This window comes from Delphinus delphis, chromosome 7 (assembly GCF_949987515.2).
Source record: "Delphinus delphis chromosome 7, mDelDel1.2, whole genome shotgun sequence".
Classification (NCBI taxonomy): Eukaryota; Metazoa; Chordata; class Mammalia; order Artiodactyla; family Delphinidae; genus Delphinus; species Delphinus delphis.
The window spans coordinates 22,559,709-22,581,954 of NC_082689.1; the positions used below are offsets into that span (position 1 = coordinate 22,559,709).

At 36.7% G+C, this 22,246-nt stretch overlaps 1 protein-coding gene across 1 annotated transcript in view; it reads left to right on the forward strand.

Annotated features, from left to right (window-relative positions):
- Nucleotides 1-20,704, forward strand: part of BARD1 (BRCA1 associated RING domain 1) — a 75,708-nt gene extending 55,004 nt beyond the window's left edge. Inside the window, exons 8-11 of the mRNA XM_060015551.1 lie at nucleotides 762-894; nucleotides 1,472-1,564; nucleotides 17,882-17,979; nucleotides 19,041-20,704. Coding sequence (XP_059871534.1) covers nucleotides 762-894; nucleotides 1,472-1,564; nucleotides 17,882-17,979; nucleotides 19,041-19,373 — 657 coding nt within the window. The 3' untranslated portion in view covers nucleotides 19,374-20,704. The remainder of the gene's footprint in view (nucleotides 1-761; nucleotides 895-1,471; nucleotides 1,565-17,881; nucleotides 17,980-19,040) is intronic.
- Nucleotides 20,705-22,246: the final 1,542 nt, after the last annotated feature.

Genomic DNA, 22,246 nt, shown 5'->3' on the forward strand with positions numbered 1-22,246 from the left:
TATTGGAATAAGTTAGTGGGGGGGGGGATAGAGAATTGATCATTTTAAGTGGGTATTTTGGGTTACTTTAAAAAAGGGGGGAGTGCTTACTGGTGACAGAATGAAGTTGTAAAACCCTAGAGAGACCCAATTTAGCATCAAGGAGGGACTTCCTAGTGGCACAGTGGTTAAGAATCCGCCTGCCAGTGCAGAGGACACAGGTTCGATCCCTGGTCCGGGAAGATCCCACATGCCGTGCAGAGCAACTGAGCTTGTGCGCCACAGCTACTGAGCCTGCATTCTAGAGCCCATGAGCCGCAACTACTGAGCCCGCACACCGCAACTACTGAAACCCGTGTGCCTAGAGCCCGTGCCCCGCAACAAGAGAAGCCACCGCAATGAGAAGCATACGTACTGCAGTAAAGAGTAGCCCCCCGCTCGCTGCAACTAGAGAAAGCCCCCACGCATCAACGAAGACCCAATGCAGCCAAAAACAAATAAATAAAAAATAAAATAAATTTATTAAAAAAAAGTAGAATCAAGGAAACAAGACATTCTGGATATAGACAGCTAGCCCAAGTAGTGTTTTATTGGGAGAAGGGGGTAAAGAAATAGAAAAACAGTTATTCAAATGCATTGAGCATTAAGGTTCAATGGAAATTTTGGGAAATTACTAGATAAACTAAGGAATGAAATCCAAGCTTGTATCAATTGAAAGTCAGTTTAATTTTTCTCTAATCTTTAAATGTTTTTAACACTGGCATCTCCTCTTCCATTGACAGGTAAACACTGGTCAGCGCAGGGATGGGCCTCTTGTACTTATAGGCAGTGGACTTTCTTCAGAACAACAGCAAATGCTCAGTGAGCTTGCAGCAATTCTTAAGGCTAAAAAATGTGCTGAGTTTGACAGTACAGGTGAGGATTATTTATTTATTTATTTTTGGTTGAAGAAATTTTTAAATGGGTAATTCCATTGTAGAGCTCCCTTTGATAATTTATATGTTTTAACCATTGGGATCTGACTATATACTTTGAATCTGGTAATAATTCTAAAATGGTTTTACAGTTATAAACTACTTACTTACAAGTCTTAATTTAGTTAGGAAATATAAAGTTTAAAGCTTTGCACCTATTTTAAGACAGAACAATACATCAGAGCAACTTTATGAGTTTGCTAATGACAAATAAATTGTAATGCAGCGTAATGCTTTACTTCCTTAGTTATAATTTGAAATAGAAAAGAAAAATTTGTGTTGGCTACTGTGGCTTTAAGATATATGGTTTATGATCTGGTTTTTCATGTTGGTAGCCAGAATAGAGAATGAAACTAAATAAAAGAAGTCTTATACCTAAGTATAAAAATTGTTGCCTTTCAAGAAAATTCAGGTATAAGTTTATAAAATGTAGACTAACTGGTTATAAAAAGCAGACTGGTTAAAAAATTATTTCGGTTTATATTTCTGTTTCTCTTATTGCTTTTTTTGTTTTCCAGTAACTCATGTCATTGTTCCTGGTGATACAGTTCAAAGCACCCTGAAATGTATGCTTGGGATTCTCAGTGGTTGCTGGATCCTAAAATTTGAATGTAAGTATTGGATTTGGGAAAATTACAAAAGGAATTAAGTAATGAAATAAAATGAAATTGACTAATTTCATTTTTATAATACACTACTGCCAATAATTATTTAAGGACCTTATGCTAATTTTTTTTTTACCTCTGGTTAGTCACTGCATTTTGAAAAAGCATCTCATATTAATGGTATCATTTAGATGTTCTTAGTAAATATCCACAAGTATGTTTCAAAATCTTTTATTCTACAGTACCAACTATTTTAATTAAGAGTAAATGGATTATGTAATAGACCTGTAAGCTTAAACAATCTGTATTACTATTACGTGATATATTTAACTTAATAAATGCATGTTTTAAATATACAACTATGAAATGAAAGTAGTTTGTTGCTTTCCCTTTTTGATTCCTAAAAACTTACCTGTATAACTCTCTCTTTTGCTCTCTTAGCTAATATGGTATATTTTAGGAAGCTGTTTGGCGATTTAGACTGTGCTGTACTACCTCGTTTGGGGCGAATATACTAGGTAGTCTCTAAACCTCTGATGAAAATGTGTCCCCATTACCCCTTTCTAGTTACGTAGTCAAACACCACTACCTTTGGAGCTGCCTCTCACCTTCCCAGCTCTCACTTGTTTGTTTTTCTTAACCTTGGATTCACCTAGGACTTAACAAAATAAAAAGAAAGCTCATGCAAGGTTATTTTCTACTCCTCAGTCACTAATGTATCTACTTGTGATATGACAGCTAATATAGGACAGTGAAATGATCTTTTTTGCTAACTAATTGTTTATAAAAGAATAGTGGCTATAAAGGGGGTACACAGGGAATCTTGTTATGATGCAGTTGAGTATCTTGATCCTAGTGGTAGTTATGTTACACAGTCTACACATGTGATTAAATGTCAGGTGTACGTGCGCATGTGTGCACACATACACACAAAAGAGAGCATGTATAATTGATGAAATCTGAATAAGTTCTTTGGATTGTATCGGTGTCAAATTCTTGCTTTTGATAATTGTGCTATTGTTGTGTAAGATGTTAACATTGGAGACAGGGTGCATGGAACCTCCCTGTATGTTTCTTTGCAACCACCTGTGAATCTATAATTATTTCAAATTAAAAATTTAAAAAAGAATAGTGAGTATTTTTAATGAACCTTTCCTTTTAAGAAGCAAATGATGGATTCGTTTTGAAAAATCTTTTGTTTTATAGCTTTGTGTTTTGAAGGTTTTATGGCAGAGATGCTTGATTTAATCAAAATCTTTATATTATTAATTTAATCTGTTGTTTGAAATTAACTTGGTTTGTAAAAAAGTTTCCTTTTAGCAACTGATATTCATGTCTTTATAAAATACAGCTACCACTTTTCTTGTGATGGTAGTCTCCACTGATTTGGTCTGAGTCGGCTGTGACTAGTAATGCTACTCTATCTGTTCTCGACAATATCTGTCACTAGCCTCTGCCAGTCAACCAGTTAAACAAGTATGATAAACAATTGGACTGATTGGCCATTTACATAGAAAAAAAAGTTTCTCTTTATGTCTCTTATTTTTGAACTTTCAGTTCCCTTTCTAATCAAGGGGCAAGTCTTATTGGGCCTCAGTATTTTAAAAAATGACTTAAAATGGATCCATGATTATAGATGTTTTTGTACTGAACTTGTGCCAGAAACCTTGCCTGTGGTTATAGGAAGGAATGGATTTTCATAATAATAAGGTCTCAGTAATAAAGAAGCCATGTGAAATTTTGAATATTAAGACATTTACCACTTACCCAGTAAGTCTAGTTCTTGTGAATTTGCCAGACTTGCATCTATGTATACAGACTACATGATTCATTTCCAAATATCTGCCTTCTTTAAGAAATGGAAGTTTTGTCACTTTAGTGGCTTGGTCATGTCATTTTTATAGAATCACTGATGGATTCAAGCTGACCTAATAGCGTGCTGCTTGGTGATTTTCACAGTAGTGAATAATATACTCTAATATCAATCGTTCTTTTAGGATAAAAGATGGATGGAATCTCTTACTGAAGTTCATATCCCCATATTGTCTAATACAAAGTTCAAATAGGTTTGAGAAATAGGTTTAGACTTTGAGACAATTACTTTAAATAGCCGCTGGGTTTATAAAAAGAAAGCAAGAACCCTCAAATACTTTCTATCCTAATACATTTTTCTATGGTTTCTGTGTTGTTCTTTCTTTCTTTCTTTATTTTTTAAACATCTTTATTGGAGTATAATTGCTTTACAATGGTGTGTTAGTTTCTGCTTTACAACAAAATGAATCAGTTATATATATATACATATGTTCCCATATCTCTTCCCTCTTGCGTCTCCCTCCCTCCCACCCTCCCTATCCCACGCCTCCAGGCGGTCACAAAGCACCAATCTGATCTCCCTGTGCTATGTGGCTGCTTCCCACTAGCTATCTACCTTACCTTTGGTAGTGTATATATATCCATGCCTCTCTCTCACTTTGTCCCAGCTTACCCTTCCCCCTCCCCATATCCTCAAGTCCATTCTCTAGTAGGTCTGTGTCTTTATTCCTGTTTTACCCCTAGGTTCTTCATGACATTTTTTTCCCTTAAATTCCATATATATGTGTTAGCATACGGTATTTGTCTCTCTCTTTCTGACTTACTTCACTCGGTATGACAGACTCTAGGTCTATCCACCTCATTACAAATAGCTCAATTTCGTTTCTTTTTATGGCTGAGTAATATTCCATTGTATATATGTGCCACATCTTCTTTATCTATTCATCCGATGATGGACACTTGTTTCCATCTCCGGGCTACTGTAAATAGAGCTGCAATGAACATTTTCGTACATGACTCTTTTTGAATTATGGTTTTCTTAGGGTATATGCCCAGTAGTGGGATTGCTGGGTGATATGGTAGCTCTATTTGTAGTTTTTTAAGGAACCTCCATACTGTTCTCCACAGTGGCTGTATCAATTTACATTCCCACCAACAGTGCAAGAGGGTTCCCTTTTCTCCACACCCTCTCCAGCATTTATTGTTTCTAGATTTTTTGTTGATGGCCATTCTGACTGGTGTGAGATGATATCTCATTGTAGTTTTGATTTGCATTTCTCTAGTGATGTTGAGCATTCTTTCATGTGTTTGTTGGCAGTCTGTATATCTTCTTTGGAGAAATGTCTATTTAGGTCTTCTGCCCATTTTTGGATTGGGTTATTTGCTATTTTGTTATTAAGCTGCATGAGCTGCTTATAAATTTTGGAGATTGATCCATTGTCAGTTGCTTCATTTGCAAATATTTTCTCCCATTCTGAGGGTTGTCTTTTGGTCTTGTTTATGGTTTCCTTTGCTGTGAAAAAGCTTTGAAGTTTCGTTAGGTCCCATTTGTTTATTTTTGTTTTTACTTCCGTTTCTCTAGGAGGTGGGTCAAAAAGGATCTTGCTGTGATTTATGTCATAGAGTGTCCTGCCTATATATTCCTCTAAGAGTTTTATAGTGTCTGGTCTTACATTTAGGTCTTTAATCCATTTTGAGCTTATTTTTGTGTATGGTGTTAGGGAGTGATCTAATCTCATACTTTTACATGTGCCTGTCCAGTTTTCCCAGCACCACTTGTTGAAGAGGCTGTCCTTTCTCCACTGTATATTCCTGCCTCCTTTATCAAAGATAAGGTGGCCACATGTGCGTGGGTTTACCTCTGGGCTTTCTATACTGTTCCATTGATCTATCTTTCTTTGTGCCAGTACCATACTGTCTTGATTACTGTAGCTTTGTGGTATAGTCTGAAGTCAGGGAGCCTGATTCCTCCAGCTCCGTTTTTCATTCTCAAGATTGCTTTGGCTATTCAGGGTCTTTTGTGTTTCCATACAAATTGTGAAATTTTTTGTTCTACTTCTGTGAAAAATGCCAGTGGTAGTTGGATAGGGATTGCATTGAATCTGTAGATTGCTTTGGGTAGTAGAGTCATTTTCACAATGTTGATTCTTCCAATCCAAGAACATGGTATATCTCTCCATCTATTTGTATCATCTTTAATTTCTTTCATCCGTGTCTTATAATTTTCTGCATACAGGTCTTTTGTCTCCTTAGGTAGGTTTATTCCTAGATATTTTATTCTTTTTGTTGCAGTGGTAAATGGGAGTGTTTTCTTGATTTCACTTTCAGATTTTTCATCATTAGTGTTTAGGAATGCCAGAGATTTCTGTGCATTAATTTTGTATCTGGCTACTTTACCAAATTCATTGATTAGCTCTAGTAGTTTTCTTGTAGCATCTTTAGGATTGTCTATGTATAGTATCATGTCATCTGCAAATAGTGACAGCCTTACTTCTTTTCTGATTTGGATTCCTTTTATTTCTTTTTCTTCTCTGATTGCTGTGGCTAAAACTTCCAAAACTATGTTGAATAAGAGTGGTGAGAGTGGGCAACCTTGTTGTGTTCCTGATCTTAGTGGAAATGCTTTCAGTTTTTCACCATTGAGGACAATGTTGGCTGTGGGTTTGTCATATATGGCGTTTATTATGTTGAGGAAAGTTTCCTCTATGCCTGCTTTCTGCAGGGTTTTTATCATAAATGGGTGTGGAATTTTGTCGAAACTTTTCTCTGCATCTATTGAGATGATCATATCGTTTTTCTCCTTCACTTTGTTAATATGGTGTATCACGTTGATTGATTTGCGTATATTGAAGAATCCTTGCATTCCTGGAATAAACCCCAGTTGATCATGGTGTATGATCTGTTTAATGTGCTGTTGGATTCTGTTTGCTAGTATTTTGTTGAGGATTTTTGCATCTATGTTCATTAGTGATATTGGCCTGTAGTTTTCTTTCTTTGTGACATCCTTGTCTGGTTTTGGTATCAGGGTGATGGTGGCCTCGTGGAATGAGTTTGGGAGTGTTCCTCCTTCTGCTATATTTTGGAAGAGTTTGAGAAGGATAGGTGTTAGCTCTTCTCTAAATGTTTGATAGAATTCGCCTGTGAAGCCATCTGGTCCTGGGCTTTTGTTTGTTGGAAGATTTTTAATCACAGTTTCAATTTCAGTGCTTGTGATTGGTCTACTCATATTTTCTATTTCTTCCTGATTCAGTCTTGGCAGGTTGTGCATTTCTAAGAATTTGTCCATTTCTTCCAGGTTGTCCATTTTATTGGCATAGAGTTGCTTGTAGTAATCTCTCATGATCTTTTGTTTTTCTACAGTGTCAGTTGTTACTTCTCCTTTTTCATTTCTAATTCTATTGATTTGAGTCTTCTCCCTTTTTTTCTTGATGAGTCTGGCTAATGGTTTATCAATTTTGTTTATCCTTTCAAAGAAGCAGCTTTTAGTTTTATTGATCTTTGCTATAATTTCCTTCATTTCTTTTTCATTTATTTCTGATCTGATTTTTATGATTTCTTTCCTTCTGCTAACCTTGGGGCTTTTTTGTTCTTCTTTCTCTAATTGCTTTAGTTGCAGGGTTAGGTTGTTTATTCGAGGTGTTTCCTGTTTCTTAAGATAGGATTGTATTGCTATAACCTTCCCTCTTAGTACTATTATTGCTGCATCCCATAGATTTTGGGTTGTCGTGTCTCCATTGTCATTTGTTTCTAGGTATTTTTTTAATTTCCTCTTTGATTTCTTCAGTGATCACTTCGTTATTAAGTAGTGTATTGTTTAGCCTCCATGTGTTTGTATTTTTTACATATCTTTTCCTGTAATTGATATCTAGTCTCATAGCGTTGTGGTCGGAAAAGATACTTGATACAATTTCAATTTTCTGAAAGTTACCAAGGCTTGATTTGTGACCCAAGATATGATCTATCCTGGAGAATGTTCCATGAGCAGTAGAGAAAAATGTGTATTCTGTTGTTTTTGGATGGAATGTCCTATAAATATCAATTAAGTCCATCTTGTTTAACGTATCATTTAAAGCTTGTGCTTCCTTATTTATTTTCATTTTGGATGATCTGTCCATTAGTGAAAGTGGGGTGTTAAAGTCCCCTACTATGAATGTGTTACTGTCGATTTCCCCTTTTATGGCTGTTAGTATTTGCCTTATGTATTGAGGTGCTCCTATGTTGGATGCATAAATATTTACAATTGTTATATCTTCTTCTTGGATCAATCCCTTGATCAGTATGTAGTGTCCTTCTTTGTCTCTTCTAATAGTCTTTATTTTAAAGTCTATTTTGTCTGATATGAGAATTGCTACTCCAGCTTTCTTTTGGTTTCCATTTGCATGAAATACCTTTTTCCATCCCTTTACTTTCAGTCTGTATGTGTCTCTAGGTCTGAAGTGGGTCTCTTGTAGATAGCAAATATATGCATCTTGTTTTTGTATCCATTCAGCCAATCTGTGTCTTTTGGTGGGAGCATTTAGTCCATTTACATTTAAGGTAATTATCGATGTGTATGTTCCCATTCCCATTTTCTTAATTGTTTTGGGTTCGTTTTGTAGGTCTTTTCCTTCTTTTGTGTTTCTTGCCTAGAGAAGCTGGGTCTTGTCTTTCTGGTGGGCAGGTCCACATCTGGTGGTGTGTTTTGGGGTGTCTATGGACTTATTATGATTTTGGGCAGCCTCTCTGCTAATGGGTGGGGTTGTGTTCCTGTCTTGCTAGTTGTTTGGCATAGGGTGTCCAGCACTGTAGCTTGCTGGTCGTTGAGTGAAGCTGAGTGCTGGTGTTGAGATGGAGATCTCCGGGAGATTTTCGCCATTTGATATTATGTGGAGCTGGGAGGTCTCTTGTGGACCAGTGTCCTGAAGTTGGCTCTCCCACCTCAGAGGCAAAGTACTGACTCCTGGCTGCAGCACCAAGAGCCTTTCATCCACATGGCTGAGAAGAAAAATTAGAAAGAAAGTATTAGTAGAAGTAGAAAGGAAGGAAGGAAGGAAGGAAGCAAGAAAGGAAGAAGGAAGAAAGAAGGGAGGGAGGGAGGGAAGGAAGGAGGGAAAGAAGGAGGGAAGGAAGGAAAAAAAGAAAGAAAAGATAAAGTAAAATAAAATAAGATAAAATACAATAAAGTTATTTAAATAAAAAAATAATTATTAAGAGAAAAAAACAAACAAAAACGGACGGATAGAATCCTGGGACAAATGGTGGAAGCAAAGCTATACAGACAAAATCTCACAGAGAAGCATACACTTACACCCTCACAAAAAGAGGAAAATGGGAAAAAATCATAAATCTTGCTCTCAAAGTCCACCTCCTTAATTTAGGATGACTCGTTGTCTATTCATGTATTCCACAGATGCAGGGTACATCAAGTTGATTGTGGAGCTTTAATCCGCTGCTTCTGAGGCTGCTGGGAGAGACTTCCCTTTCTCTTCTCTGTTCTCACAGCTCCCAGGGGCTCAGCTTTGGATTTGGCCCCACCTCTGCGTGTAGGTCGCTGGAGGGCGTTTGTTCTTTGCTCAGACAGGACTGGGTTAAAGGAGCCGCTGATTCGGGGACTCTGGCTCACTCAGGCGGGGGGGTAGGGGGGCACGGAGTGCAGGGCGGGCCTGCGGCGGCAGAGGCCAGCATGACGTTGCAGTAGCCTGAGGCGCGCCGTGCGTTCTCTCGGGGAAGTTGTCCCTGGATCCCGGGACCCTGGCAGTGGCGGGCTGCACAGGCTCCCCGGAAGGGGGGTGTGGAGAGTGACCTGTGCTTGCACACAGGCTTCTTGGTGGCGGCAGCAGCAGCCTTACCGTCTCATGCCTGTCTCTGGGGTCCGCACTTTTAGCCGTGGCTCGCGCCCGTCTCTGGAGCTCCTTTAAGCAACACTCTGAATCCCCTCTCCTCGCGCACCAGGAAACAAAGAGGGAAGAAAAAGTCTCTTGCCTCTTCGGCAGGTCCAGACTTTTCCCCCGACTCCCTCCCGGCCAGCCGTGGCGCAGTAACCCCCTGCAGGCTATGTTCACGCCGCCAACCCCAGTCCTCTCCCTGCGCTCCAACCGAAGCCCGATCCTCAGCTCCCAGGCCTGCCCGTTCCGGCGGGTGAGCAGACAAGTCTTTCGGGCTGGTGAGTGCCAGTCGGCACCGATCCTCTGTGCGGGAATCTGTCTGCTTTGCCCCCTGCACCCCTGTTGCTGTGCTCTCCCCCGCGGCTCCGAAGCTTCCCCCTCCGCCACCCGCAGTCTCTGCCCGCGAAGGGGCTTCCTACTGTGTGGAAACCTTTCCTCCTTCACAGCTCCGTCCCACTGGTGCAGGTCCCATCCCTATTCTTTTGTCTCTGTTTTTTCTTTTTTCTTTTGCCCTGCCCAGGTACGTGGGGGAGTTTCTTGCCTTTTGGGAGGCCTGAGGTCTTCTGCCAGCGTTCAGTAGGTGTTCTGTAGGAGTTGTTCCACGTGTAGATGTATTTCTGGTGTATCTGTGGGGAGGAAGGTGATCTCCGCGTCTTACTTTTCCGCCATCTTCCCGGAAGTCTCTGTGTTGTTCCTAATGTCAGGCAACTTAGTGTGATTTTTTTAAAAATGTTCACAGCTATTCAAAACTAGTTGAAAACCATCTATATTAAGGAAAGATGTGGTGGACCAAAGCTTTCAAAATTAATCATAAAGATTTATGACTTATTAAAACTAGATCTTATGTTTGAGGTTATCCACCAGCTTGCCTGGTAGACAGAAGCTTTACTGGCTGAACTATATAGAAAGTTTAGTATCATCGTTTTATGGCATTTTCCACAAACCAAGTAGATTAAAGAGGAAATTTCATCGAAACTTTCTCTGCAGAGATCTGTCTTATTTAAAAACTTAAGCAAATTTAAACAAATTAACAAAAAGAATTATACAAAGCAGTCTGGATCCATTGGATCCAAATTTAACTATTGGAAGGCTTCTGTTGAAACTTATTTTGTCTTAATTGGTCCATATCTTTTATTTCTTTATATTATATATATAGAGAGAGCATCTTACAGTGTCATAGTTAATGAACTTTGAATGAACATTCTAAGAATAGGGCATCATTATACTATTGTACTAGCCATTCTGTCTCATCATATTTATTTTACAGATATTTTATCAAATGGTATTTATCTTTATTTTACAGAAACGGGAGATACAGCTAGGAAAGTTCCTTCTTCAAGGTTAAATTTGTGCCTGAGATTCTGCTTTAGTCCTAGTTTTGGTGCTAATTCCTCACAGGCAACTAATAACCATCCCCGTACAGGGTGAATTTTGGTAATGAAAGAGGTGACTAGAATGAAGATTAGAAGATATATAAATATGCCATTTTATTCATCTCTTAGAGAATGAAAAAAGTGGAATTGCATCCTAAGGATGTAAACTAGCCTTCAGAAAGTGAAAATGTATTTTACTGACGTGTTCTTTCAGTACACTGCTTTCAAAATCTCATCTAGCCTAACCTTTTTAAAAAAAAAATTTAATTCTGCCTCTTCATTTCTCATCTCATTGTGATGGGGAGAGCAAATGGTTGTCCTCTTTTCTTTCATAATCTCTTCCTCTTCCCCACTCTCATCTAAGTTTAAATAAAATTGCTGCTATAGAAGTTCTGAAAGGCCTTAGCACCTAAGGGAATTGCTGTGGGAATGTGCCAGACATTTTGCACTGGACTTGTGTCTGTGAAGAGAGAAAGGGCCAGATACGGTGTTTCTTTGTTTTTGTTTTAGATGAGGAAGATTGATCCTAAGAGGCAATCATTATATCATCATTTTATAAATAGCTTCATAATCAGATTAATAAATTTATACTTTTCTATTAAAATTTATTTCTTCAAGTTGATGTTGAGTGAGCTGTGGAATTTTAAAAATACAGGTAGTTTTTACTAGTCATATTTTGCTAATTATCAAAAAATAAATATACCAAAGCATTTCTGTCAGCTAAGATTGATTAGGCAACTTCATGCTTAGAGAAATATTTTACAAAGATTGTCTAAGAATAAAAAAAAATTAACATCTGTTGATATAATAGTCCTACTTCTGAGAATATACTCCAAGCAAGTAATACAAAAGAAAGAAAAAAAACTATTTGCATTGTTATTTCTTATAACAAGAAGTAGGGGGGAATAACCGGAATATGAGAAAATTGAGAACATTCTGGAATGCTTAAAGGTGTTTTCTGAAAAAAATTTTATTTTTATATGATAATTAGTAGGACTGAATATGAAAAAACAAGTTTGTTTAAATTTTTTAAAGAACATAAAACAATTATATCTTCACTGTCAATATATAAATGTGTGAATATGTACAGGGAAAGAAACAATCAAAACAGTTGTAGATTGGTAGGTAGAGGTCTGTTAGTTTATAACAGTTTCAAAATCAATGTATGTCTCTTAAATTCAAGTTTTTTATGAAGAAGTTCAAATTCTCAAGTTCTAATAACAATTAGATCTTCTTTTTGATCTTTTCTAAAAATTAATTGGGTAGGTGAGGGTTTCATTGTTTTTTTTTTGTGGTACGCGGGCCTCTCACTGTTGTGGCCTCTCCTGTTGTGGAGCACAGGTTCCAGACGCGCAAGCTCAGCGGCCATGGCTCACGGGCCTAGCCGCTCCGCAGCATGTGGGATCTTCCCGGACCGGGGCACGAACCCGCGTCCCCTGCATGGGCAGGCGGACTTTCAACCACCGCGCCACCAGAGGGTTTCATTCTTAGTCAGGGAAATTAGAACCTGTGTATGTGTATTGCTCCAATCTGGTACACCAGATTGTTGATACCTGTTGTGCAGACCTAGCAGATAAATTTTAATATGGTTATTGTCCAATAAAAATGGAAGTCTTACATAAATATTTCAGTTTTAAATATATGACTAACAAAGGACACCAAGTATGAGTTTTTAAATTATTGAGGATTGTTTTGATATTATTATTCATAATACAAGGTTTTAGAATTGATACCCAGATTTTGCCCAAGCAAATTTTATGATACAGTAATATATTTTTGTGATAGAATTTGACCTGCTTCTCAATATGCATTAAGTAAAATAAATAAATTTAGCAAACTATCCTATGAGGAAATGTATTTTTATGTATAAATATGCTTATAATTAGAATATTGGCTTAAAAAGTAGCCAAAAATAAAGTTGTTCAATGGTATTTATATGAAAACACAAAATCTAATGATCTGTGGCAGTTGATTTCCTAAATCTAAATGTTTATGATGGCACGAGAGGAGCATTTACCTTTTAGTTTACATTTTCAGCCTTCATTTTATTGTCCTTCCACTCTTCACTGTGGAATTTCATAGTATTGGGCTTAGCTCTTCTTTTACTTGCCATCCTATTTTTTAAAAATTTCAGTGAGAGTTTTTCCATTTTTGTCATTGTTGTAAAAAGTTTCCTCTTAAAAACCATTTCCTTTTGTCTGAAATTTAGTGATATCATAGCCTATTTGACTAAAAAGCCTACTAGAAAAGCATCTAAAAATAATTTTTTGTTGTTTTTACAACTTGGGTGTTCATTTTCAATACAATCAGAAAGGAAATTCTTCAGTGTTTATTTTACTAATAATGCAGTTTTCTTGAGTTACGTAAGTGCCCAGTTTGGATCTAATGACATATTTATTAGGATTTTTGATTTTGACATAAAATATTTGATTCTGTATTTTCTTGTTTTTTAGGATAACATTTAGTGTTGGCTAAGAGTAATATTTAATTCTGATTTTCAGTGCTATTTCAGTTACAAATAGCCAGTGGCTTCAGGAGAATAACAGTTCTTTAAATTAGGAATTTATTTATTGCTCTAGCTTTTGAAGAGAGTAAGCACATTCTGTGGTCTTCGTGGAGGGATACTTTCCTCTTTGGACATTTAACAGATCTCCATTTGAACGCTTTATTCTGTCTTCATTGTATTCTATAATCATTTGTATGTAGCTGTAGATTCAGAAACCCTTTTTTCTACTCCCTCCCACTTGTGCAATCCTTTTTTTCTTTCTAAAACTAGGAAAAGTGACTAAACTTAATATAGATTAATGAACATCATCAGTGGTTCATGCAGCTGAAATGAAAATATACATCCATGGATATATGTGCTTTTATGAGGTAGGCAGCAAGAGTGGCTCCTCGAGATTCAGAATAAAGGAATACATTTCTGGATGGTACAGGCTTCTTTTAAAAAAAAAATCATATCCCAGAATTCATAAGCTGCATTAGTATACAGATTCTAGACTTTGCTTAGGTAGCCAGAGCTACTTTAATGACTTCGAGTTAATGACTTTGAGTTAAGCAGTACTTTGGGAATTGGGCTGCTTACCTCTATATAAAAAAGTAATAAAATCAGGGCAAAAGGAAAGCTTACCTGAAATGGTATACACATGATCCGGAATACATCTGTGCTGAAAAGAATCTTAGTTTTAATAAGATAGGTAGTTGATTCCTGTACTTCTGAAAAATGATAGCTTTGGTCAGAATCTTAAAATATAATAGAACGTGTGAAAAGTAAGAAAGACGATATAAAGCATACATTTTACAAGGATAGTGGCTTGACACATTTTAAAGTATATATCATTCTGGCATATTCAGAAATCTGTGTTTACATAAACAATATAAATTATTCATGTATAGTCATTTCAGTTTGGATTCAGATCCTCCTATTTAGCTGAGAAAGTTAACTAGTGATCTTGCATATGCGTATTTCTTCACAAGAATCAATTTCTGCTGAACTATTTTATTGGCAGGTAATGGAATAATATGGACTTTATTAAGTACAAATACAAAATATAATTTGGTTGAGTTTTAGGATGTATTTTTTATTGAAGTATAGTTGATTTACAATGTATTAATTAGTGCTATACAGCAAAGCGATTCAGTTATACATATATATATACATTCTTTTTTATATTTTCCATTATAGTTTATCATAGGATATTGGATATAGTTCTGTGTGCTATACAGTAAGGAAGTATCTTTAAATTGCTGGAAAAAGACCTGTTTTAAAATCTTTATAGAGATTAAGGATTACAGTATATATTATACTTTAGATGAGTTTATGACTAGGAATGTGAAAGTTCTGATAGTTTTTTTAACATGGAAAATAGATATAACACTTCTTGCTGCAGTTTGCTTAACTAACTTACGTTGAGTAATTAAAACCTTAAAATATTATCTATTATTTAGGTTTGTTAATTAGGTAGTATTATGGCTTGTAGATTCTTCCATTTCATTGATGATGTTAATATATCAGCATTTAGGTTGCTGAAAGTTTAAAGCATTTCATTCTTGTTTTGGTAAATCAGTTCAATTGGTTTATCTCAAAAGAAATCTACTAGGAAGTTGATATTAAATGTAATTATCGTAAATGTCTACTGAGAAGTATGAACATTCTGAAACTCATAGGGTACAAATGAGAGAGTGACAGCTTTGGCATCAGTCAGATTAAACAAACTCATTGATTCACTGAAGACAAAGCCAAATGCATTGTTCTCCCCCCTCCAACCCCCCCCTCCCAGGTAGTCAGCAGGTTTTGACGCTTTGGTATACCTTTTGGCTAATCTCTTAAAAATAAGGATCCTCCTATTTGGTCATCTGTTAAGTGGTTGTGTCATTTATTTTGAGATACAGTATATTAAATCTGAGTAGAGAGTACCTGGCATTTCCTAAGATGCTTTATTTTTTTTTACAAAATAAAGATAAAGAAACACTGATCTAGAAGTTGGAGGATATCTGAGTTCTTATCTCACGTGTATCACTGGGAAAGCTGCTTAAATCTCTTAGGATTTAAGTTTCCTTATCTATGAAATGAAGAGGTTGATTAAACAAGCATCAAGTCAAATTGGCAATCTAAGTCCAAAACAGATAAAATTTATGTGGTTTAAGTTCAGCATAATCATTTAATTTTTGTGTCTTTAGGTATGATGTACATTTTCCTATTTGTTACAGTCTCCATAACTCCCTACCACTTAACACAAGGTTCCCCACATGATTATATAATTTGAGCGGCCCTTGTAGGTGTTCGAGTTACAGTCTTTGGACTAGATGTCACACCCGAATTTCAAAAAATTCTCCATGTTTTCTGTTCTACAACGGCAATCCTAACAGATTGTTATAGACCTAGAAACTGTTCCTTAGTTTTCACAGGGAAGCTATATTTTCCTTCTTTAGCTGATATTAAGTGGTAGAGAGAGTTGGCAAATTGTTACTTGGAATAAAAGGATATCAGAGGAACACATTCTTCATTTAGCTCAGTAATTGTAATTAGAGCATTGGATTTTTCTGCCTGCCTTTACAGAAATTTACTGAACAATTGCTATAAGGCTGAAAGTTTTGTGACTTGAGGCATATTTACACTGAAAGAGTACTGGCATCTTCCTCTGGTAGTGCCATGCTGCCCTCTTGGTGTCTGCCATCTCATTTCTCTTGATGCCATTATCTCATTCTAGTATCTGTTAAGACTACATTCTGTTGATTGACTAACGCTGGCATATTGCCTGGATCAATTGAAACCATTTTAGTATGCTTTTTTGATAGTTTAAATAACCAGTCAAATAAACCCATAAAATGCATAAGCAGCCAGCATAGGCACAGCCCATTTTTTTATTTCTGTAGTTACACATTAGCTCTTTACTTGTTACAGTTACTTGACATTATAGGAGTATTCAGTGTTCAGTCCTTGGCTTTATATGCTAGCATATACAGTTCATCTAAAGATACTGGTATAAATGCTCTTCAAATATCATCAGGAAAGGAGGTTTAGGAAGGGGGTAACATGCTTAAGTGATAAAAAGTAAAAGTAATAATTTATATGTGAAATAATGAGTTTGAGGTAAGTCAGTGATTTGGGTAGATTGGTAATTTTTTTGCATTGGTGTTTAATGTAGAACCAATATATGATGTCATGTAAGCACACTGTCAGTGTTTCTCCTATGATTTTGACGTAGTCAAAAATTTTATTTTGAGGCTTATTTTTAGTATACAGTAATGTTAATATTTTAGTATTAGCTTCATTGGAAAGATAGTTTTTTATACCCTGTGGGTAGTTATTAAAAATTCTATTTTTAAAATATGATTTTTACTACATGCAAAAAAACAATTTTTAATAAAAAAACATCGTATTTATGATAAGTTAGTGAGAAGAGTAGAATTCAGCATAGCAAACTTAGCTAAATATGATCCTTGGACTTCCCTGGTGGCGCAGTGGTTGAGAGTCCGCCTGCCGATGCAGGGGACACTGGTTCGTGCCCCGGTCCGGGAAGATCCCACATGCCGCGGAGCGGCTGGGCCCGTGAGCCATGGCTGCTGAGCCTGCGCATCCGGAGCCTGTGCTCCGCAACGGGAAAGGCCACAACAGTGAGAGGCCCTCGTACCGGAAAAAAAAAAAAAAAAAAATGATCCTTGTATTGAAAACACTGGGGATGTTTTAGTCCCCAGGCAAAACTAGCAAAAAATTAAGAATCACATGATAGGGAATTATAGATATGTCAGGGTTGAGTGTTCAACTGGAATATGCATTCATAGTCCCAAGTTAAGAAAAAATTCAGTCCCTTGACAAAGCTCTGCTTTTGGTGAGATAGATGTATTCAGTCATTAAAATATTCTAACTTTTATATATTATGCAATGTCTTGGAATATCTCAGTTGAAGCAGCTCTAAAACATTTGAAATATTCACCAAGTCATCTCTAGACTGGTGACTTCATTGACTACCTGTCAATTCCAAACACGTCCCAGACTCTGCTTTACTGTTTATTTTAACAAGAGCTGTAGAGCCCCTGTTATTTGACCAGCTTAATAAGCGAGGTGTTCTGGACTCAAGTACTTTCCTTAATGTCAGATCACTTATAGTCTAACAGGAGGTTAGGCATAGGACCACCAGAATGAGTGGGGCAGATGATAAGACCTCAGGGTCAGATCATTGTGGGCTGAACTAAATGAGGGACTTTTTATTACTTTAATTTTGATAATGGTTATAAATTAAAATTTAGATTTTTATTTTTGCACATGAAATAATGTACTGATTTAGGTTTTTCAGAAAGAAAACTAAAATTTATATTCAGTACTACTTCATTGCTCAGTCCTCTGAAGAAAAGATTTCTTACATTTTCTTTATATGGAAAACCAGTTTTGTTTTGTTTTTTTTGCGGTGCGTGGTCCTCTCACTGCTGTGGCCTCTCCCGTTGTGGAGCACAGGCTCTGGACGCGCAGGCTCAGCGGCCATGGCTCACGGGCCCAGCCGCTCCGCGGCATGTGGCATCTTCCCGGACCGGGGCACGAACCCGTGTCCCCTGCATCGGCAGGCGGACTCTCAACCACTGTGCCACCGTGGAAGCCCTGGAAAACCAGTTTTATTACATTTTGTTTTGGCATAAGTAAAGTTTCTTTTTCTGTTTCAGAACAATATTTAACCATGAAGAAGAAAAATCACTTAGGTAAATGGCATAATTTCAATGTGAAAGAAATAATGCTCACTTGATATTTATTTTGCTTTTATCCTCGTTTTTTTTCCCAGGGGTGAAAGCATGTCTACAAAGAAAAGAATATGAACAGGAAGAAAAGTATGAAATTCCTGAAGGACCACATAGAAGCAGGCTCAACAGAGAACAGCTGGTATTTTCCTTTTGATACTACTTTTATTGTTCTTATTATAACTTAATACTATTATTACTGTCAGGAAAAACTTCTCCTGCCCTTTCAACAAGTCCAGGTGACTGATTAAAACTTTAATTGTGCTTATTTCAAGCACTTGATTCTGAGAGATGATTACAATGAGCAGTAAAAACCAGCATGTAATAATTTCATACTGTTACTAGATTTTGGGCATCTTGAACATTCCCATAAACCTTTCAGAATCTGAGGTGAGTCTCAGATACAGGAAGTAGCTTGAGAGAAGACTTAGAGCTACTGCTCGGATTTAGTTAACCATGTCTTTATTACCATATATTGTAGTTTTAATGGATAAAATTCCATTACCTTGTTGACATATAGGTATATTAAAAATGCCAAAGAAAAGTTTTTGTAGAAGGGACTTGTGAAACTTTTTCTGTAAAGCTCACAGAAGTGTGTTTCATATCTAATTGGATCCCTAGCCATGGCCATATAATGTATTGTGTTCTAAGGAAAACGTCTCTAGAATCCTGGAGGCCACACTCCCACGTCACTGCCTTGGGGACCTTAGATTGTTAGTATATAGGAACCTAAATATGGATGGGCAGAATTGGAAAACTCCATAGAAAAGCTGTTACTCTTACAATTAAGTTTAGCTTGGTATCCGTGAAGCATGTTTCAGTTACCCTAGGAAGGAATTCTTGGGGCTTTAAGTCCCACGAAATAAATGAATAAATATTCTGATATAAGACGCTTGATGAACAGGTTTTATGTGGATGTATACCATACACACACACAGACACACACACACAGAGCACACCTAAAATGTGAGAAGAGTGAAAAGCACCAGAGTCTTAAGGAAAAAATTGTATAGGAAACCTTTATTTGCATGAGTATTTTTTTTTTTTTTACCTAAATGGTTTATTTGAAATACAGCTTGTCCTAACACCTCATTAAGTAGCTTCTTAACTGCTTGTGACTTTTCTTTTTATTTCCCTATTCATATGCAGTGTTTTTAAATATTTTGGTCTGCTTTTAATGAGCTTTTTTTTTTGTTTTTTCAGTTGCCAAAGCTGTTTGATGGATGCTATTTCTATTTTGGGGGAACCTTCAAACACCATCCAAAGGACAGCCTTATTAAGCTTGTCACTGCATCTGGGGGACAGATCCTCAGCAGAAAGCCCAAGCCAGACAGTGACGTGACTCAAACCATCAATACAGTCGCGTACCATGCCAAACCTGATTCTGATCAGCACTTCTGCACACAGTATATCATCTATGAGGATTTGTCTAATCATCGCCCAGAGAGAGTTAGGCAGGGCAAAGTCTGGATGGCTTCTTCCAGCTGGTTTATAGATTGTGTGATGTCCTTTGAGTTGATCCCTCTTGACAACTGAATCCTATACCAGATGTACATTTCAAATTGAACTTACACAGTGTGAGAGCCCAGTGACTGCACTGTTTTGATCATTCACATTTTTACAAATAGGTAGACTCATTCATACATTTTTTTGCCTTGAATTAAAAAAAACCAAATTGCCAGATTATGAATTCATTCTGTGTTTACCATTTAGATGTGGAGATTGCTTTAAGGGATATTTCTTTTTAAAACTGGCATATGTGTTGATTCATCATGTCTTTCTATTCACATTATCAGCTGTCAGAGATTAATGAGAGGGGATCAGAACTGTTGGTTAAACATACAAGTGGTGTCATTATGTCTCACCCTTTTAATGTTCTTTGATGAAAAAAATCCACACCTGCCACCAGCAAAAATACTTGCCTTCGTTTAGTAAGCAAATAATATTGTCAAATAATTTATTCTGGCTTTGTTATAATGAAAATAGATTACGTGGTCTAAATTTGCCACCATAGGTGTTAAATTCTTCTCCTGTCTACAGTTGTATTTATTTTGCTACTTATAATTTACCTGTTCCTACATTTTTGTTCCCTTTTTAAAAAAATCTTGTCTCTTAATCAGGAAATCATGATTTGAATCTCAACATTACTGTTCTCTGGTGGTGAAAGTCAACATTGGGCTCATGATATATATTTTTATTGTATATATTTGCTTATTGTTAATCAACTTATAACTGTGTTAATATATATATAAATGTGTAGGACATTTTCTCTAACACATTTTAGAGACATTGTTAGTCAAATGTAAATAAATTAGGGAGCAGTCTTTCTGGTAGACCTTATGTATTGCTAAAATAATTTTTTTGTAGGTCTTAATTTCTTTCTTCATAAATTGTTTTTCACTTTTGGATTGCTGGGGAGGCAGAAGTTGGTGATTACTTGATTTAGAACAGATTTTTGTGCAGGTGATACAAAAGGCTATGACAGTAAGTTTAATGGTAGTAGTGAAAAGGACTTATTCATAATACCAGGACCAGGACCATCAAGGCTGCAGAATAGTAGACAGGATGTCACCTGAGAATGGGGAGACCTGGGAAGGTTACTCTGGTCTGAGTATTTCTTATTTGTGAATCAATAAGGTAGATTAGATCATTTTAAAATATTTTCTAGAAGTAGATTCTTTAATAAGTCTTTCTGAAATTTAATGTACTTATAATATTAAAGATTTGGAAAGGGTGTTACTGTTGAGACTTGCCAGTTTGGTCCCTTTTGGGCCAAAGGGAATAGTTTGGTAACCATTAGATTAGAATACTGAGATTCTGAAGTTCATGAACATTTTAAGATCCATTTATTTGAAGTTTGAGATTCAGCTGATTATTTCAAAATAAAATTTACTTTAATCCCTTCTTTGACATGTTATTTTTCTATATGAAGAAATAAATTATGTGAACACAATAATACAGCTGACCCTGACCTTCAAGGGTGAATTAGCTCTGAAACACTCTCTCCAACCAGTATTGTGTTTGTTCCACATTTCATTCAAATGGAGAATGATAAACAACATAGCACCAAGCAAATCTGAGGGGTTAGATAATGTCTGGATTAAATAATTTAAGACTCTGGGATTTTGGTTGTCATTTTTGATTTATAACTGACTTCTAGTCACTTTCTATTGCCTCATTGGTCATATTCCTAGACAGGTTTGTGTTTGTTCCTCTGATCTGAATCCCCGTTTGTAAAAACACTTTGGGGAGTTGCTACTCGCTTTCCTTCATTCACTTTCTTGGTTTGTCCTCCTCCCTCTTTGTTGTATTTTGTGTCCCACTATTAAGCAGTTTTGTTTTTGGTTTCTTTAAATATTTATTTTGGCAGCAGTTAGTTGATGTTAAGCTCTTGAAACTTGTATTTTCTGTATAGATATACTTGTAATTATTTTCATTTTTCAGTCATAGATTCAAGCTTCCTTTTTTTTTTTTTAATTAATTTATTTATTTTTGGCTGTGTTGGGTCTTCGTTTCTGTGCGAGGGCTTTCTCCAGTTGCGGAGAGCGGGGGCCGCTCTTCATCGCAGTGCGCGGGCCTCTCACTGTCACGGCCTCTCCCATTGCGGAGCACGGGCTCCAGACGCGCAGGCTCAGTAGTTGTGGCTCACGGGCTTAGTTGCTCCGTGGCATGTGGGATCCTCCCAGACCAGGTCTCGAACCCGTGTCCCCTGCATTGGCAGGCGGATTCTCAACCACTGCGCCACCAGGGAAGCCCCTCAAGCTTCCTTTTTATTTGCCATAAATCACTAAAGTTCTTTGTGTTTCCACATCTCTGTTTCTTCTATAGAGGTGACTTACTCTGCACTGTTGAAGAACGATCCTCTGCAAGACTTGTGAGGAAATCTTTCAGCTGACAAAAGCTTGTCTTTTTGAGCGCTGCATTTCTAAAGTATATTAGGTACTTTATTACTTAAATAAACTTTTTTGAATACAGTGTAACCTTGGTAGCTTGGAATCATCGAGACTGTCATTTATTACACAGTGATTCCCTTGTGGTTCATTTTTTTTTAAACTGAAGTGTAATAGATGTAGTACTGTATCAGTCTCATATGTGTGTCATAGTGATTCAATATTTTATATACATTTCAAAATGGTCACCTTGTTAACTAGTTACCATTTATCACCACACAAAGTTATTACAATATTATTGACTATATTTCCTATGCTTCGCATTACATCCCCATGACTTTATTTTATAACTGGAAGTCTGTACCTCTTAATCCCCTTCACTGATTCTGCCTGAACCCAACCCGCCAACCCCTTTCCCCTCTGGCAGCCACCAGTTTGTTTTCTGTATCTGTGAGACTGCTTCTGTTTTGTTTTTTAGATTCCACATATAAGTGAAATCATATTTCTCTGTCTTATTTC